Source organism: Trichoplusia ni, chromosome 20, assembly GCF_003590095.1.
Source record: "Trichoplusia ni isolate ovarian cell line Hi5 chromosome 20, tn1, whole genome shotgun sequence".
NCBI classification, from domain to species: domain Eukaryota; kingdom Metazoa; phylum Arthropoda; class Insecta; order Lepidoptera; family Noctuidae; genus Trichoplusia; species Trichoplusia ni.
The window spans coordinates 2673445-2694782 of record NC_039497.1 but is presented as its reverse complement, the minus strand read 5'-3'; the positions used below and the strand labels follow the sequence as shown (position 1 = coordinate 2694782).

General features: G+C 34.2%; 1 protein-coding gene across 2 annotated transcripts in view; it reads right to left on the bottom strand.

Annotated features, from left to right (window-relative positions):
* The window catches only part of LOC113503716, a 55055-nt gene extending 35544 nt beyond the window's left edge, over positions 1-19511 (bottom strand). Inside the window, exon 1 of one of the 2 annotated variants that reach the window (XM_026885789.1) lies at positions 19375-19511. In XM_026885789.1, the coding sequence (XP_026741590.1) occupies positions 19375-19420 (46 nt within the window). In that variant the 5' untranslated portion in view covers positions 19421-19511. Of the gene's footprint in view, positions 1-8683; positions 8745-19374 lie in introns of those variants that run through there. The other variant, XM_026885790.1, reaches the window with a different exon arrangement.
* Positions 19512-21338: the final 1827 nt, after the last annotated feature.

Below are 21338 nucleotides of genomic sequence, written 5' to 3'. Positions count from 1 at the left end.
ATCCCACACACTTGTATTGTGAACAAAATTATGATAATCAGCCTCTTTAGTGGGACGCCGTGAGTCACGGTACACGTAACATTGAGTAAAACTACGGCTGATCGGTTAGGAGTTGTTTGTAATACGTTTATACTGAACTGGCTGTTGCCCGCGACTTTGTCCGCGTGGTTAGAAGATATAAGTTATTTTTATTTATACCTGCCCTGTTTTTTGCACAATTTCCATTGTTTCTTCGCTCCTATTAATCGCAGCGTGATGGTATATAGAGTAAAACCTTCCTCGATGAATGGTCTATTCAATACAAAAAGATTTTTTCAATTTGAACCAGTAGTTCCTGAGATTGATTCCTGAGATGAGACAAACAAACTCTTTAGCTTTATATATTAGTATATAGATATAGATTAGTATAGATTTTGACAGTCGGTGTTATTTTTCCCCCGTCTTTATAAACTCAATTTCTTGTTTGTTTGTTTGTCGTTCCGGTCGGATTTTTGCAAATCAATTTTGAGGCACTTCCCGATTTCACTTCAAGATTTTTTTAATCTATAAATTATTTTAATGTATGTTCGCTCGTTACTTTGATGTTACGAATTATGAAGATTGTGACAAGGTATGAAATGATTTTTAAAAGTAAAATAAGACTTAAGAAGAATTATACTAATCTGTAAGTCTAGTGGTTAGTGACCATCACTGCTATACCGGAGGTCGTCAGTTCGATTGCCAGGACAAAATGTTTGTGTGATGAGCACGATCATTGTAATTGTGTGTAATTTATCTATATTATGTAGGTATGTATTATCAGTTGTCTAGTACTCATAATACAAGCTTTGCTCACTTTGAAACTAGATGGCGTTGTGTCAAATTTGTGGAATATTATTATTATTATTTGTCACTAGAACTCTGCACTCAATCCGCTTGCATTATGAACGGTGATATTTGAACAGTTGATATTTTCTTAGATGACATTTTTAACAGACGGAACAGAGTTAGTTTTCTGTGTTTCCCGCGCACTATGAGATATGATTACCTTATTCAGTTGTCAGTTGTACGTTTGTCACGTAGAGTTGTATGCAAAACGGTTTACAATCACAAAAGAGGTATTATTACAACTGTTTAAAGCTATTTTGTAATATCTTAGTTTCTATAAGTGTTTTTACTAAAACTTATAGTCGTGGGTTCGATTCTGGATTCGAGTTTGTGGGCATGTGATTTATGTATTCTAAAAGGCAGTATTTAGCTATATCTGAATTCTTAAAGCCGACCTCAACATAGCTAGGGAAAATCCTAGGCCGAAGAGACTGTTCACCCGTCAATTGTTTCTCACCGATGGACATAAAATTTGCCAAGTCATGCACCCAATTTAATGTCATTCACGTAAACGACCTCCACTTTGAAATACCAAAAATGAACTCTAACACTTGGTTATAAAAGTGGTTTTGATGTATAAGTGTGACTTGTACTTAGGGGGCAAACATCTGGTAGTTATGAACTGACTCATGAGTCCCAGTGTAAGTATTGTCTATAAAAGATAATGATTCGAACAGGGTAACTAGCTGAGGTACAGCCAACTCTTGTAGTAATTTGTGTTTGATAGCCGAGTGGTTGAGGACATCACGCCAAACCCACTAAGCGCGAAGTGTCGCGGGTTCGATCCCCGTATAGGACAAGCGTTTGTGTGATCCACGAATGCTTGTTCTGAGTCTGGATGTCCTGTGCATGTGGATTGTATATTTGTAAAATCTCCCACGACACAAATATTAAATTCCTTAATGCGGGAGTCGTCTTAAAAAAAATAACTGTAGCCCTCGACTTTGTCCGCCTTGTTATAAAGATATAGGCTAGGACCTTTTTAAATTGGATTAACAGTTTCATATTTAATTAAGTACTGCGTTCCTATTAATCCTAGCAAGTTTGATGGTATACTATATCCTATAGCGTAACTTGGGCCAGTAGTTCCTGAGATTTAAACTACCAAAGTCTTTAGCTATTTAATATTAATATAGATGATTACAATTGAGGAAAAGAGACGACGATCGATACCGACTTGCTTGCTGTCACGCATCCATAAAAAGGGTGATGACAATATTTTACCAATGTCCGTCTTGTACTTTATCGTATAATAATGGATACGTATTTTTTCATTTGTTCCGCAAACATAAATTGACCAAATTACAGTGATTGAAACTTACGAGTGACGTCACGATTGAGTATAAATTTTACGATATCTTTACGTTGCAAGCCTCCGTTACGTTCTCCTAAACTTTAATCTTTGTCAATTTCAGTTTTTTTGTGGAAACATACTTGTCTAATACTTTTCAATGATCTAACTGAGAGACATTTTACATACACAGTCATCATCCCTTTTGCCGGTCAAGTTACTTGCGGAGTCGGTTACCTTCAAAACGTGATACATGAATTAGGTTCAACCTACAATGCACTCACTGTGAATGTAGGTTAACATCACTGTTATTTAAGTACTTAATAAAGTCCCGCGTTTTCAATTACGTATTTTCCTCTTTCAATAAGAATCATATCCTGTTCATATTGCGTTAATACTTTTACTTCGTGTATTAATATTCTCTAGTGGAATGAAAGCAAAACAAAAAAATACCAGAATAAAAATGTTATTTTATTGAGTACAGTCTGACGGTAGAATAATGATGATGACTGGGTATAAAAAGAAATAATCTCATTAGTCCCTCAGTTAGATAATTGAAAAGTATGAGACACGTATTTTTTCCTTTTCTAGAAAAACTAGAATTGACAAAGATTAACTGCTTTAAAGTTTAGGAGAGGGTACTTGTGACGTAACGATAGAGTAAAATTTATACTCTCATCGTGACGTCACACGTAAGTTTCATTCACTGTAATTTGGTCAATTTATGTTTACGGGACAAATTAAAAAATACGTATCCATTATTATACAAAAAAATACAAGACGGACACTGCAAAAAAAAAGTGACATCATCCCTATTATAATTATATATCGTAATTGGTAAAGATGTTTTAGGATTTACATTGCTACAATTAACATCGTTTGAATAAAATTTCAAAGAGAGAACTAACACAACTATTAAAATAGACTTGCTTCCTCTTGCTTCAGAAATAGCAACATTCTACACATGATATATCATCCCAAACTTGTTGTTGAGTTGTTTTTCATGTAGTATAAACAAAACAGGTAAATATATAATGACACCTACTGCTAACCAAGTTCAAGGTTACATGTCATGAGCGGTGCGCGGTAATGACTTGAATATGATTTCCAACTGTCAGGCCAACTGAGACAAACTGCTTGGTACTTTGACTGAGGTGAGACCGAACCTGTATCTACCTTCAGTAAACAAGGCCTTGAAGAAATACAAGCGTAAGAAAAGAAGGAAATTATGGAGTTGAATACTTTTTAAAAGATTGACAACAACAGCTTTTAATGTTTCGATGAAATTTTGGTCGAAATTCCGTCAATTTGGAATGCATGGATAGCCGAGTGATTGAGGTCACCACGCCAAACTCACTGCGCTTGTCGCGGGTTCAAACCCCACGTAGGACGGTTGTGTAATTCACGAATGCTTATCCTGAGTCTGGATATCTTAGGGCATGTAACTTGAATGTTTGTGAAACCTCCCGACACAAAAGGATTAATATCATTTAAGCTTGAAAAATTAACTGGTCGACCGTATCTACCCTAGCTTGTATTCGATCTATTTGTGCAGTTATGGCTTAGCCAGATCTTACATTCATCATCATCATCACGTCTGTCCCCACTGACTGTCATCAGGTAAACCACGAGCTACGATATCAATTCTATAAATAGAAAGATTCACAATGAGAAAGAAACCGGCCTCGCTACAAATTCCATTGTATGATAAATCGTAGACTAATTTCTGTACAATCATTAGAATTAATTACAGTTCTTCGTATATTTTTCTTTAGTTTATTCGAATCAAGTGATTGTTGGGTGGAGATACAATACGGTTATAATTCTCAGGTAATATTTAAACTACTGATTTGTACGGAGATGTAGATCATCGTTCTTTGAAAGCTTTTGACAAAGGCCTCTCACTTTTCGCGATTCATTTCATTTTTCATACAGTAAGTATGGAGTGTATGGACAATTTCCTTTTTAAATCTTTCTTCTTTCTTGGCGAAAATTATTTGTAAACGGAGGCTTTAATATGAACCTAGTCAATTTATATTCGTTGAGTACTTATTTTGTTAACATTTTATTATTTCTCCTCATTTTTCTTACTTGTCAAATATTTTTTCACAAATTCTGCTGTTTTTTTAATTTCCAGATATAAACTAGCTATCGCTTTTGTGAATATAAGGGACCAAGATTCGTTTCCGACAATTCACGTGACATTTACTTGCCAAAGCATTGGATCACTGCGCTTTAGCTGTCGGAGAAATGTAGCTTATCAACGGGCCCAATTCATCTTTTACTACCAAATCGTGAATCAGCTGTTCATTAAAATTTCTAACAGTAAAGAAATCAGGTCACAACATAAACTTTATCTAATTAGGTAATTAAATGAACGAGTAATTAATTAACAGTTAATGTGGCTTCTGTCTAAAGCGACATGATACGATGCGGGTGTTGCCCAATTTTATTTATTGGCCACCATCAGATCGTACCTGGTCGGAAACTTTCTAAATTTTATGAGGCCCACAAAAAGAAACAAATTGAAAAATAGATCTACCAGAAAATATTTTTTAATCCAATCGGTTTAATTATAGTAAGAAGCTGTCTGAGAATAAAGTCTGACAATCAGGTAACCAAGGGGTTTAGTGTCGCCCAGGTAACTGGGTTGAGGAGGTCAGATAGGCAGTCGCTCCTTGTAAAACACTGGTACTTAGCTGATTAGGTTAGACTGAAAGCCGATCCCAACAAAGTTGAGAAAAAGCTAGGATGATCTTTAGTCAAACCTTACTTCAAATTTTTTGACCACATGATACCTCTTATTAAGATTGGTTATCAGACTTTCACGCTTCTGACTACAAGTAACCACTAACAAAGATGCAATAAAAAGCAGTCGAGGTCCACAATTTAACGTGGCTTCGATACTCGGTGGAATTTTTGATGAGATATACATATGGTCACCCTTGCACGGACCGACCGTATCAAGCGTAGCTTAACTTCTGATCGGTAAACTTGTGTAGTTTTAGCTTAGTGACGAGACTCTAATACATTTTACGTAATAACATAAACATGCTCCTTCTTTAATGAGGAGCCGTTCATAACAAAGTTGTGAACACGTGTAAAATATATTGAAACACAAAGTATGACGTCACGCGTCATAGTACTCATAGATCAAGTTTAACAATACGGTTATAGTAAGGCTGGTTTCACAGCCGCGATGCATATGAAGTTGACAGAAAAAAGAGCGTTCTCTTCTCATGCACATAAGGTCCATATTCAAAATGATTTAAATAATATTTAGAGTACCCAAGAAAAAAAATCGTTTGAAGGAAAAGCAACAAAAGAAGTGAGTGTTTTATCTCACAAGAATGCGGTTTACTCCGGAAACAAGCCACTCCGGGTTGAATTATATCAGAAAGACATACGACTGATTGAGTAAAAACATCATAATATCAAATAGTTAATAAATTTAAAGAATCTAAATACCCACGTTTAAATTAAATGTCGCTATATTCAAATTTTTATAGTTGCAAATTGCATTGTCTTATTTGAATACACTGAAAATTGAGTTACAAAAAACCAACCGGAACGACAAACAAACAAGAACGTGAATATAAGTACAAAAACGTGGGAAAATATCAAAACGTAGCCCAAGAAAAATATATAAAGATTTTCAATAGATTTTTCACTCAGTCTTCTCACAGTTTACCATATTTACAGCATAGTATGGACGTTCCTTACACTCCAATCCAGCATTGAAACCAGCCTAAACGATCGAAGTACGATGTGCGAGTAGAAAATTGGTTTACATGTAACCAACGTCATTAACTATAACCAAATAGTCTTGCCTCAGGAAAAGACTTTGTTTATCACGTGTCTCGTCGTTTTGACGTAATTGTCCAACTAATTAGTTAAAGAATTAATTATTATATTCAATGACTTGTTTACGTGGTATATAGACGTTGTGATTACAATTAACGACGTTCGGTTACAAAAAAAACATGTGTTTATTTGTGAAGTTTATTTAAAACCTTTAGAAGTATAGTCTAAGGTATTTATTTCCATGTCGAAATGTAAGACTGGGGGGTACATTTGGCCTAGTGGTTAGTAGCCCTGACTGCTGTGCCATCGGTCGTGGGTTTGATTCCCACTCAGTACAAATGTTTGTGGCTTGAGACAATCGATTTTTTCTTTGTCTGGGTTTAATTTATCTATATTATTTATGTATTCGGCTTCGCTCGCATCGAAGTCGGTTATATCGCGTTTCCAAAAGAACTCTTCAAAAGTCCGGGAAAAAACTATCCTATGTTCTTTCTCAAGGTTAACTCTATCTCTGTAACAAATATCATTAAAATCAGTAGACGTGAAAGCGTGACAGACAGACAGAGTTACTTTCGCATTAATATTAATTATAGGGATAAGAATTTTATTTTTAATTGTCTAGTACCATAAGAAATTTGCTTATTTAGAGATTATGGCGTGTTGTCAAAGTTGTTTAAACTAAATATTAAATAAATGTTTCGGAGATAATCAAATACCGAGATATAAAATGTACCCACACTATGCGCAAGACATACACCGTGGGCTAATTTCAATATTTTTTTCCTAGTCCATTATAACGACGTGGAAACCAGTTTTAATATAGTTTTAATTGTAGGAAAACATTAAAAATGTTATGGTATCGATATTAGTTTTTATGTAACGTAAATATAATTTTATTCTATTGCCGGAATTCATTTTAAATGCTCTTTAATAATGTAATAAAAGATTTTTCCCCTCAAGTAGGGATATTTAATAACAATAAATAGCAGCGGCGGAAATACCATCTAATATATAACTCTAATATATAAAATCCCGTGTCACCGTGTCACCGACCGATTTTTATGAAATTTTGTATACATATTGGGTAGGTCTGAGAATAGAACAACATCTATTTTTCATACCCCTAAGTGATAAGGGTTGCTCACACTAAAATTATATATAATTTCTGGGACGATTTTTTTGTTTTTTTTTTTTTATAATGTGGTACTAAAAATACATGCAACTAGAAATAATTTATTAGGCAAAACAAAGTTTGCTGGGTCAGCTAGTTTCAGTATAAAAATGTAATATTATTATAGTTGAAAACTCAACAAGTCTTCTTTCACCACATCAAATACTCTATAATGAAAAATAAAAATACAATTTACCATCTTCTCAACTACTTATTTAGAAATGAATCCAAAATAAACATAACCTCATTAAAAACTTAAACAAATATCCCATTGTTTATACAGCCATAGAAACAAGTGCTCGTAAATAAAAGAAGTTTATTGATAAGACGACCTTCGTGGTCGAGTGGCGTACGCACCGGTTTCAAGGTGTCGCTAGCTCTGAGGTCCCGGGTTCGATCCCCGGTCGGGTCAATGTAAAAATTCACATTTATACATTGTCTCGGGTCTGGGTGTTTGTGGTACGTTCGTTGTATCTGAATTCCATAACACAAGTGCTTTAGCAACTTACTTTGGGTTCAGAACAATGTACTGTTCATTGTAGTGCATTTATAAAAAAAAAAAAGATAGAGTGATTCACAATTATATTAAGTTAAATTCTGGAGAAACTATATTAAATGGAACTAACTCAGCTCCCATAATCCTTATATTAAACCTATATTATTCGATCTATAGTATACATATAAATTAAAAGTATAACAACAACACAACAGGGCCCCAAATTCCGCATTTACAATGGCCGATGAATGAATGGAAATTATATTAAATTTGTAATTATTATTCCAACAAAATCACTGGATATTCAGTACGGGACGGAACAATCGCGGTAAATACAATAAATTTCCAATTATTGTTTTGGCAAAAACCTTAAGAGAATTATAGTTATAATTTCAAATTTAATTCGATTGCCATTCACTCATTGGCCATTGTAAATAGCAGAAGCGTTTCCCTGGCGAATGCATCTACTTCTTGTTACCTCTGCATCATCCTATGGTTGTCTAGTACGGCAGGCTTTTAAGTCTACCTTTATGCAATATTTTTTTGAATAAATAATTAAATAAATAATGCGAATGTATCTTTGTCACACTATCTCTCATAAACTTCTCAACAGAATGCCAAAGATCAAGTCTAAACGCCATAACAATGTGGGCTATCTAATTCTATAATTAAATTTTTGATGAAAGTAAAGAAGGATGCTAAAGCTAGCATTAATATTTTTACAACCACGGAGACATAGGTATCAGTTTTGCATAGTAGATATCAAATAAGAAAATCGCAAAAAAATTGAAGACGAAATCAAAACAATGCCATTAAGAATATAGTCTTTTTTAATCAGTTAATAATCAACTGAATTTCATTATTAAATAGATATAAACCGACAACTTTCACAATGTAATTTCATTTGCGATTTTACAGTTTACTTGGGAAAATCCCGGGTCTACTTCCCTATTGACTTGGTCCCATTAAAGAATAAAATTTACTATTTAACACTCGTAATATCAGTCTTAATCTCAACTTAAAAACAAACACTTGAAAGAAAAAAATCACTCACCAAGAAGTACCGTTAGCACAGCAAACGTATTTAGCAAAATCATTTTCTTTTTCTCAAAAAAAAATATCAACTTTTTTCTTTCAAACTTTTCTCCGGCACGTCGTTGCTATTCAAATCGCGTACACATTTGAGGCGGCATCAATTAGACTCCGCTTTATAACAACCGATGGAAAATATACCTAATCTTCACAGTAACATGTTGCCAGTGTCGTACGTTTGTTTAAATCGATTCGATGGTCGCCACCTGTGGCTGATAAGGCGGCCGAGATTTCAATTGTTTTAAATACATAGATTTATAATATTCAAGCCTATGTTGATGCCTATCATACTACGTCATAGGTATAAGATCGGAAAATACTTTTCTTTTAAATATGTCTTTGTCACTTCATGCTGGTAGGTAAGAGAGTAGGTTAAGGTTAGTCGTTTTCAAATTCGCCCAGGTTAATGTTATCACAGGTTGTCTTCTAATCTTTAAAAAGCGGTAAGGGTAAACCTTCAGCTGTATTTTTTTAATTTCAATGCCTTTTTTTTTGTCAAATATGTTGAAATAGTAATTAAAGTAGATTTTCGTAAACATTTTTTTATTTTATTTAAAAAAAATACGTTTGTAGTTTTCATCGTTATAATTAAACTTCTTGTTCAATGAAAGTCTGTGCTATAAGCTTGTATGTAAAATATACATCGGGTCTGTGTCCCGCCGTCGTAATTCTTATTATTTAATTAATCTTCAAAACCTGATGCCTGTTTTTTTATCGTAGTCACAGTAGATTCTGTGAGGCCAAATCTCAGGCGGTCAACAACTCGGCAAGAGCGACGTTCTTACTGCGAGCAACAGATTTATAATAGAGACAGACGTGTTGAGAGAAACGGTAATAAAAAAAAAAGTAATATCTACGATGAGCTTAGTGAATCGCTATATTTTGGAATAATATTGTATTACAACTTCAAAAATAATGTTGCTTTCTATTAATCTAAATCATTCCTCGTATCATGATTGACTCAGAAGAGTCACAACTATATCTATGTATATCTAAGTAGTTGAGTAGTTAAACTGTTTCGAACCGTGTGCATATTGGGTAGGTTTGCGAATAGGATAGCATTGATTTTATCTCTCTAGAAAGATAAATATCTTGCCCGCCTTTACAAAAACAATTAGGCTAGGTAAGGAGTAGTGCCCCATTGCATATTTTAACCCTCTGCTATAAACCCCTACTTGGAAAACACACTATGGCTGGGTCGACTAGTCTCTCTATAATACTAGTATGAACTGGACAATGATTTCTTCCGCGACTTGTCCAAAATTTCTAGGTATTTAATAGCTAAAATTGTGTCAAAAAGCTTTAAAAATCCATATCTATACATAACTATTAGTTTAGAAATTAGTCACTTTGGAAGGAGTATTTTCATCTCCGAGCACCTTTTACCAATAATATTTAGAGAAAAAATATTTGTGGGTTCACTCTTCATATATTGATTAAAAAATACCTCGCATGGGTCAGCTACTTATAAAATAAATCACAGCTAAAAAATTGCTTCGATTAACCAAACTTTTTCGCTGACTCTACAAAATGCTTTCATTTAAATTCTAATTGATATTTAATAAGCCGCCTTGGGGTATGCTTTTGGCGTACTTGTAATATAATTAAAGAGATGTTTGTTGTATATGTCGTGGATATTTTTGGTTGTCAAGGTCGCGTTTTTGTGAAAGTGGTATCGGCTTTAGTGCTTTAGGAGTTCCTAGACGCGGTCTATTGCTTTCTGCTGTGATTGATCGGAAGGTTAATTCAGTTACCTTGCCGGTCAAAATGTGTCGATAACATTGGCTGCTGGCGTGGGAACGAATATGAGTATAGAGCAATACTACTACCGAAAATATTGTATGTCACTTGAGACAATTTAGTTCTATAACCGGAGGTTCTCAATGATTCAAAGAGGACTCAAGATATTTTTTGGCAGCTATAGAATGGGATAGAACTTTCTTTATTCAAGTAACATAAGACTCAATGGTTTGTAAGACTTAAAAACTATATTTAAGATCACAATACACAAACACAAATAATTAGCAGCAGATCACTGAAGTACAGTGCATATTTGCCCCACGAAAACACAATCTAGGCGATTTGACAAGATGCCTAAGATGTGATGAGGAATGTGAAATGTCCCATCTACTTTTTTTAGGTTTAAAGAATATTTTCAGGTGATCAATTTATGCATAATACTGGCTAGTCGTTGCAAGTTCAATTTATGAGCACGACATCTCGACTTTCTCTCGATCGAAAATCAGCGCAAAAAATAGGGATTGTGGCAACCACCATATTAAAGTCTTCAATCCCGTTCGTCCCACGGTGACCTTCGACAGTCGTGTCATTAATATTCTGACATCTAGCCTTAATGTGGGAAACTTAGAATTATAAATAAATAAAAAAACCAGTCATGTGCGAGTGGGAGTCGCGGCACAGAGGGGTTCCGTACAAACAGCCTAAAGATTAACAAATCAGTCGGTCACCAACAAAATGACCGGAACAACCATCGTGAGAATCATTAATTATTAAATGATGTAACGGTTTACTCACGCTTATTTGAAATGAAATGAAATTATTTATTCTGCAAATAGGATATTTTATCTCTTTTACATGTCTTTTTTGAGAACGATGGAGCCGAAATTTCCTAGCTGACTACCCTAAAAAATGTCGAAACCAACTCAGGGGTCGCAGTCTCTTTTAAAGTCCAGACAATTTTCAAATTCAAGTGTATAAACTAATATACCTGCATAAGGTTTATGTATCGGGGTAGCCCTAGTTTCGAACCCAACCGGAGTCCTTAATCATGAGCAGACGCGGCGGGATCCCTCGGTGGGGTAACATTATTTAATAACCGTAACAACCGTTGCTTAATATCGGTATTTGTTGTTAAAAAAGCAACTATCTATCACTTAGTTTATGATATACACGGTGATTTTTAGTCGTCTTACAAAAGTAGCCCAGTTCATGTATCCGACGTAAAATACCCCTAGCCGCGATTATTATTTTTTATCATCAACTAAAATAATAAGTACGAAGAAAAATTAAACTGAAATATACTCTTATAAATGATAAAAACGCCGCCACCCGCGCCCCTCGCCATTGTTACAAGGCTCGGACCGCGCTCGCAACAGAGCTGTGTTTCTAAAAAACTACGAATTGCATCATAATATTGAATAAAAATTGCATTTTAAATTTATTCAAATCTCATAAATACCAATTTTTATCATGAACGTATTCTAGTCATTGGATACATGAACTGGGCTGCTTTTGTAAGACGACTAAAAAATCACGGTGTATAGTCTGGTCACAGACGGACGGATAGAGAAACAAACTAACGACCCACCTCCGTAGTAGGTTTCCGTTTTTACCTTTCAATTACGGAACTCTAACAACACGAAAGTCGATTTATTTCTTGGTGAATGTTAATGTGACATTGGTCTTGACCTACGATTATACAACCAATTTTAACTTGAGGTAGGACCTACAACGTCTATTACATATGGCAAGTAGAATGTACACATAGACCTGAAACAAGTTGTCGCTCTGAACGATAAACCTGATTGAATCGGTACTCTTGGCAAGTCAAGCGCGTGTGACTTTGGCGAAGACCTTATTATCCTGTTTACGACATTAAAATAACTATAATATGTCATTTTATACACAATAAATTTATGACTTTTATACCTTAAAAATAATTTGGGACATATTGAAACGATATTCAAACCCTTAAACATATGTTATACTAATATTCTGCCAGCGAATTGTATTAAAAAAAATTGACTTGTATTTTGATTAAATTTTCTGTGTACCTCCTAAACTATGAGGAGCTCGTCGCTAAGCTGGAAGACTAAGATGTTGATGTGATATCTATATACCAATATATAAAGCTAGAGTTTGTATGTTTGTTTGTTTGAACGCGCTAATCTCAGGAACTACTGGTTCAAATCGAAAAAAGCGTTTTGTGTTCAATAGATCATTAATCGAGGAAGGTTTAAGGCTATATAACATCACGCTGCAACTAATAGGAGCGAAGATACAATGAAAAATGTGGCAAAAACGGGAGAAAATATTAATCTTCGAGGGCTTTCGTTCAAAAATTCCTAACGTATATCTTCTAACCACGCGGACGAAGTCGCAGGCAACAGCTAGTAAATAATATATTCGTTTGAAATAAGTTTCATAATTCAGCATAATTTATATAAACCCATATAATGTATACTGAAAGACTTCTTGAATTAAATTAAATTAACTATAAGGCGGAACTATCACGCGTTAGTGAAGTAACAATATAATTATTATTGATTGCCTGACTTGTTATAATAATGACGAATCTGTTCCGAATTAAACAGTGTTCGGCCAAATGAAACAAATCATAGTAGCTATATATTACTAGCTGTTGCCCGCGGCTCCGTCTGCGTGAACTTCAGTTTACAGCGTCCGATGGTCCCTGTTTCAATGGAAATGGGATGTATTTCCATTTTAGTGAGTGATCTAATAGCCTTACACACCTTTTCAAATTTCCCTCGGGAACTATTACAATAATAGTTTAAAAAAACTAAAAAACACGCTTTTTATAGAAAACCGAACTAAAAAATAGAAAATGAATTTAAATTAAGAAAATAGTGTTAAAAATTTCAATGAATATAAATTAATAATAGTGTGAATAAAATAAAATATTTTATTTTAAAAAAAGCGTGGGGTGTCAATGGTTATAGATATTTTATTGACAGATATGAGTAGAGTGATTATCATTTCGATAATATCTTAAAAAGCGCACCACGCTTTTTTTTAATAAAATATTTTTTTTATTCACAGTATTATTAATTTAAATTCATTTAAATTATAATTCAGTTTTTTAGTTTTTTTAAACTATTATTTATTTTCTACTTTTTAGTTTGGATTATTTATAATAGCTTGTTTTTTTTAATTTTAAACTATTGCATGACGATCTGATGCGAAGCATCAGAGAGTGCTTTACGATCGATTTTTTTTATATAAAGTAAAAATCATATTTTGCTAATTAAAAAATGGAATAATTTTATCAAATTAGTGTATTGTCATCGGTCCTCAATAAATCTACAAAGTTTGAACGACATCTGGCCGTTTAAAGTGGGTCAAAATCGCGCCCAAAGAAGTCGGTTACAAACAAACAGACAAACATACAGGTGAAGCTAATAAAAAGCGTGTAAAAATCGAAATAACCGGTAGCTTATGTTCTTTTTCATGTCAATGGCTATATGCATGCCAAATGTCATTCAAATCTGTTCAGCCGTTTTTGCGTGATTAAGTATATGATTAAGCATTTATAATATTAGTAAGGATTTATTAAACTAAATGAAAGTCATTGAAAAAAAATGTCATCATCCCTATAATAGATCAAGATATGGAGAATATTATTTTGACATTTCAATACTACGTCATCAGTAGCATTTGTTCAATATGCTAAAATATCATGGCCGGTCAACTACCCATATAAAAACACACAAACTTGATTGCCAAATACTAGAATATCTAAAACTCGGCTAGAAATATGTTAGATCAGTTTTTTATACTAGTTTTCTGACCTGTTATTGTTGTATAGTTATACAGGAAATTATGAATAAAAAGTATTATTAAAAGAGTTTCGTGTGGAGGGTATGACTGGCCTGTTAGTCTTGGGCACTGATTGCTATACCGGAGGTCGTGGGTTCGCTTCCCATACAAGGACATGTTTGTGTGATGACAACCATTTGTTGTTAGTTTGGGTGTAAATTTATCTCTATTATTTATCGATTTAAACTATACTAAATTATATTTTATCATACAAGCTCTACTTAGTTTGAAACTAGATGGCGTTGTGTAGGTAACAGATGTCGAATATTATATTACTAGCTGTTGCCCGCGACTTCGTCCGCGTGGTTAGAAGATATATTATAAGTTAGGAATTTTTGAACGAAAGCCCTCGAAGATTAATATTTCTCCCCGTTTTTGCCACATTTTCCATTGTATTTTTGCTTCTATTAGGTGCAGCGTGATGTTATATAGCCTAAATCCTTCCTCGATGAATGGTCTACTGAACACAAAAAGATTTTTTCAATCTGAACCAGTAGTTCCTGAGATTAGCGCGTTCAAACAAACAAACAAACAAACTCTTCAGCTTTATATATTAGTATAGATTGAATTGACAGTTTGAAACCACGCAACTAGAGTCAGTAATATAAAGTTTCGTAAGTACTTGAAAACGAATATTTAGAATAAGAACGTTTTTTTTAAATTTTGAAAATTAACTACTGGAAAATGTGATAATAAAATCCGGTGAGACCCGCAGGAAAAGTCCATAGTTATTGGAGGTAATACAATACTTTATATGAGATGATGTAATTAGGTAATTAGTGGCTACGTGACGGCAGGGGCAAGTGTGACATACGGGTTTGATGCAATACTATAGTTGGTGTTTTGATATGATGAGGATGTCGAAATGTATTTAGTAAGTAAGAAGCCGTGTCTTTATCTATATTTAAATAGAATTAGAATGAACATTTGAGTTAATACAAGTTCCTTATCAGCATGTTATAAATGCGAAAGTATGTGAGAGTGTTTGTATGTAGTGTAGATGTATATTAACTCTACACTCAAAAACTTCTGATCCGATTTCGATTAAATTTGGTGAGGAGGTAGCTGCCATCTTGGAGTAACACATTAACTTTTATTCGACTCTGTTAAAGGAGAAATATTTTTCTTCTATAACCGACTTGGAAGCGAATAAATTACACTAACATTTGTCCTGAGTGAAAATCGAACCCACGATCTCCGGTACACCAGTCAGGGCCACTTACCACTAGACCAACAGGCCACTATAATAACACACATTACGATAACTAGGGTCTCAAGTGGACATTATCGATTCTCAGTATACCGTCACCTAATGATTCGGAATCTAGTTTATTGTAACGACTTGGCTAATTTGCTACTCATTATGGTTATTTAGAAGTATTCTTAACGATGAAATACTGTCATAATTAGCACTTAGTTAAAACTCCCCAAATTAAAAACTTTCAGCCCCACATTTCAAAATGGCTAGACCGATTTTTGTCAATCTTGTCGAAGGACACTTGGACCTATTTTACCATTAATACAAAACAAACTCAATTGAATCGCAACATCCGTTCGAGACCTATGATACAACACATAGACTGACAAACTGCGAGACAGACAGACTGACACACCGTCACGTCAAAAACTTATAACACATTTCTATACCCAAGGACAGGGAGACTCGTCAATCGTATTACATCTTTATTTTTGCATCGGGGATTAAATCAATTTTTTTAAAGAGTCCCACTGGCGGCTTACAATCTTACTCCGAATTGTGTATACTAAGGTGAACGAAATTGTCTAGGAGCTGCGTAGTGTTAACTCACAAATTAGAATAATTTCATGTTTAGGAGTACACGCATCCTCTGACAGTTTAAGCTTTGTATATGGGAAGCCCAGTAGTGGGATGTTACCTATGGATAAACCTAGAATACTTTGGTTTCCTTTTAGAGCATTTGTGACGTCATTTTAAATGCATCATAAAACTTTCCCTCGCACGATCCACGTCTTCGGGAAAACAATACTATGTCTTAGATATGCCAAGTTGCGATGTCACTGTCACTGGACTGAAACAGATGTCATCGTGATGAAACAAATGCCAAAATAAATAATAATTAAAAAGATTTCATTGTTAACTTGCAAACGAGTATTATTTTATATCCAACTAGGAATTTGTTACCTTAGAACTTCCGATTGGATGAAACGATTTTCTTGATTCTAGATTAATTATCTGTATACCAAATTTCATTAAAATCGGTTCAGTTGTTTCGGCGTGGAAGCCAGAAAGAGATACTTTCACATTTATAGTATAGATAGATATTAAATACTTCACTTATGTAGGTATTCAGTGACAATGGCAACATGTAGATTATTTTCAATAAATTATGCACGTAGACCATGGATCGGTAGTCCATAATTATTGGATGCGGTACATCGGTATGTCGCCAAGGAGCTGTGTAAATGCGATGCGGCATTAGGGCAAGGGCACAGATAACAGCATTGTTGTGTAGTGTCTGTGTCTCAGCTGTGAGATGTGTCCTCGGTCTATATAACGTTATCGCGAGATTCAGAGATAGTCTGCAAATAAAGCTTAGTTTACAATTATAAAATCTGTAGAAGAGTTTTCGACTGCACGGATAGCTGAGTGGTTACTGAGCGCTATGTGTGGCGGCTTCGATCCCGGGACAAGGATTTTTGTGATCCACAAATGCTTGTTCTGAGTTTGGGTGTCTTTGTGCATGTGATTTGTATGTTCGTGGCACAAGGATTGAATTTCTTAATGCGGTAACAAAAAAAAGAGTTGTCTAAAAGAAAGTAAGCAATATATTCCAGTTGAGGCCGGTAATATCTCAAATAGATACCTTTTGAGTTTGAAAATCTTCCTAACGAGTCAAGTTAGTTAAAGGCTAAGAAAAACTTATTTGAAAATAAAATTGTCATTCGTTGATGACTGACTGACCATTTACATTATTATTTTCTGCTATAGCGGAAAACAAAATCAGTGAAAATTTTCACCGTGTTAGTTCGTGAAATACAGCCTCGTGACAGAAGGACGGATATGCATCGAATCCTTGGATAGGGTTTGTTCCTTTAACCTTTAAACTATCTTTTATATCCATACACATATTTATGTGTGTGTATGATCATGACATTATAAATGGGCAAGTATGTGTGTGTATGTTTGATATTCTTCACACCAAAAAACCTTAGATTAGCATAGGCTAGTTAAAAAAGCTGAATGTTTTTAAATTTATCTTCTTTTTCTAATATATAAAATTCCCGTGTCACGATATTAGTTACCGTACTCCTCCGAAACCGTTCGAGCGATTTTTATGAAATTTTGTATACATATTGGGTAGGTCTGAGAATAGAACAACATCTATTTTTCATACCCCTAAGTGATAAGGGTTACGCACACTAAAACGATATTTTTTGTCTTTATTTTTTATAATGTGGCATTAAAAAATACATACAACTAGAAATAATTTATTAGGCAAAACAACGTTTGCTGGGTCAGCTAGTATAACTATAACAGCTAAACATCTGGTTTATAATACTTTGTTAACTGTTGTTGTGCACGAGTTTAAACTGGGAAGTCATTCACCGGTATTGTTGCATTGTAAGCAGATACTTCAATAAAAATATTGTTTATTCCTACTCGGTGATAAAGCGGAGTTCACAATAATAACAATTAACAATAAACGAAGTACTTTTGTTTTGTTTTTCTAAATATTTTAATACACAAGTATTAAAGGACCATGGCTAGGGTAAGGAAAAAACACCAACTAGCTCTCTTTTAGAGAATTTTTGGGCGTCCTTGTAAAGTATTATAAAGCATTTTATAACTCCACAATCTGTGTAAATATGAATTCAGTCATGAATTCATGATGCATCGATGGCGCAATATATAAATTTTGTATTCTACCACAAATAATAATTATTCCCATTCCAAAATATCAAAAAATATACACCGTTAATATTCAAGTTTCTACTTCTGCTGGCACTACTGGAGCGCAACCGGTCGTTCTTTCGTTATTTTTCAAAACGACTCTCTCCGTAAGATTTTAAAAGTCGCGGGTTCCACAAGCATTCAAATCATGTACACAAATGACAAATGCTTGTCTTACGCGGAGATTGAACCCGTGACACTCGGGTTTGGCGTGGAGCACGTAACTTGAATGTATGTGAAACACCCCGCGTTTCGAGCGTTTTGTACGCGCGTGCGGTCTTTACCTTAGGTGCAAATACAATGACAACTATTTGCTGACATAAAGTTTATTGCCTGATAATTGTAGAGAAGTATGGCGGCTATAATTTGAATTAAAGTGATAAGAATTAATTTGTTGACTTTGTTATATAATTCGTTGTTAAGAACGTAGGTGGTGACAAATGTAAGATAATTCTCCCTTTTTGATATAATTCTTTTACACTCGAAGTTTAGGTGATGCTACTCGAGTTTTAAATAAAAAATCATTTTTAGCCTTTTCAACTATTTTGGAGTCGGCTTCCAAGCTAACCGAATATAGCTAATTACTAGTATTTAAAGAGGAATAATATTTTTGATTGAAATCAGGTCAGCAGTTTAGGAGCCCATCGCGAACAAACAACTTGACACATTATTTAAGTGCATTAAGATATTAGTCTAGAAGAACTTTATTCATTGAATGCGCAATTATATTAACAGATAAAATAATACTCATATGTTTCACGTTTACAACTCGGAACCAACTAGACAATGCGACGCATAATTATGAGCATAAAGACCAGATATTTCAATGTCAAAATTGTCTAGTCACAGTAACAATTGTAAATTATCATGAAAACATATGGAAAAATTAAATTGTACTGAGAACCATCTAAATTATGACTTAAGAAATTCAAATTTACATGAAATGTATTTTTTTCTGCTGACTATTTATAAATACTGAAAACTAACACGAGAAAACGTTTTAATATCTATTTACTTATCTCTTTTTAACACATTTAAATGTCAGAGACGGAATGATAAGGAACAGTCATTTCAACTAATTGACGTTTCAGTAAGGAGTATGAATCAGGTCAAAAGAGGCTGTATATGTTTCAAAAATCTCTCACCCGCGGCCATGTTGCTTGGAACTGACTTCTCCGTACCCTTGATCATGATGGACTGCCTTCTCAGCCAAGGAAGCCTTGTCGATGCACCTAATTGTGTTAAACGTATTATCTACACAACCACAGAAACGTAAAAAGTTCGCCTCCAATGAAAATTCAACTCAATCTTAAACGAACAAAGTTGCAATTTCAGTAACTAACATTTTTACATGAGTGTTTTATCAATTTGTGTCCGTACGTCTTCGGTGTGTGTTTGTGTGTGAGTATCGATGGATATTAATTGGTACACAAACGTTAGTTAATTATTCTATTTGGTTTTAATAATAGCAGTATGTACTGTCCTGTATTAGGTCAAAGGTCTGTTCAAGTCAAATTGGCAAATATTCAAGTAAACCTTCAATTAGTGATTGTCTCATGAAACAAGATAAAAATACACTGCAAAATGTATGCAACATCACACGAAACATGCAGTCGGAGGCAGGCAGAAAGTGAGACTTTTATGCCCTGTCAACGATAAGCATGATAGACCTTATTTATCGACTTCAAAACGGAGAAGGTTCTCAATTCTTCAGCATTTTTTTTTCTTTGTTACCTCAGTACTTCATCCTGGATGAACCGATTTCGTTAATTCTTTTTCAATTTAAGGAAAAATAATTATCATTTATTCCGATAAAAAAAATGATCATTTTTTTTTATTTGAATGTTAATTGTTCATAATAAATAACATTTATTCAATCCTTGCTGCATCCAATTTCGAATAATGCCCCACAGGCACTTTCACGTTTAAATTTTACAATTGCGACTATAGGCGCACGTTTTCAAAATGTAATTCTTATGGAGAAGAACCGACAAGAAACTCCACAAGTTTTCGAAGAATGTTGTATACATTTCGAATAGATATAATACCTATATACAACGCGACCTTAGAACCACAAGCGACTGCAATAATTTATCACATCGTGAGTGGTTACATAAAAAACAACGTGAATGATAAACTGCTTGCTTTGTAACGAACTACATAGAAAATGTCCACTTGTATGTGAGTTTGTAAAAAATATCCTGTAAACGAAGCGATATTTCTAAAATAGGGTATTTGACAAAAAAACGTCTGCTTATACAGATTTTCCCACAAAAAATTTGAAATAATAATGAAGGGGTACAGTGATTTAAAATCTTGTGTGACGTCACTTACAAGTAGTAGCCGCCATTCCAGTTGATTCCATCATCTTAAGTACTTTTAATCGTCCTTACTTTTTAATAATGTAATGAAATGAATAAAACTAATTCAATATTTTTTGGAAATCTGTCTGACGGACTAAATAGAGTTACTAAAGCAAAACTGACAAACGGTAAAGGAAGACATCGTGTGAAGACCCGGGTTTAAAATATAGAAATCTGAAATCGCTAACTAGCAGTGAACAAGCGTGGTGATCAATGCACAAACCTCCCATATTCGGGAAGTCTGTGCTTAACACGGGCTTTCCTCCGTTTAACATTTACAATTAGGATCTTTTATAAATCGATTTGAACATTTTTCAATAATCTCTAAATGGAAATAGAAAATAAATCAATTCAATCTTTTGAAGAATCTTTTAATCTTCTTGAAAGCCTTTTAAGGGCTGCCGTAAACATACCCACGGGAAAACACTAGTTTATGATAAACAGCTGTTGAACATTGTCAACAACTAGACGAATGGTCGGTTCGCATTCAGGGTGCCTACTATCAAGTCTCAAATCTAGATCATAGCACTTTTGAAAGTGTGACAGCGCATAATACTTCTAATAACGTCGTCTCTCTTCAACAGCTACAAATATTCGATGGACCTTCAAATCCGGTTGCTATCGATAGATTTAAATACCGGACTTAAGAATATTCAACATTTAACAATATCAATTAAGCATATCATTGTAATATTGTTTGTGACATAATGAGCTGCAGCCATTCGTTTTGGTTCAGCCCCCGTAGG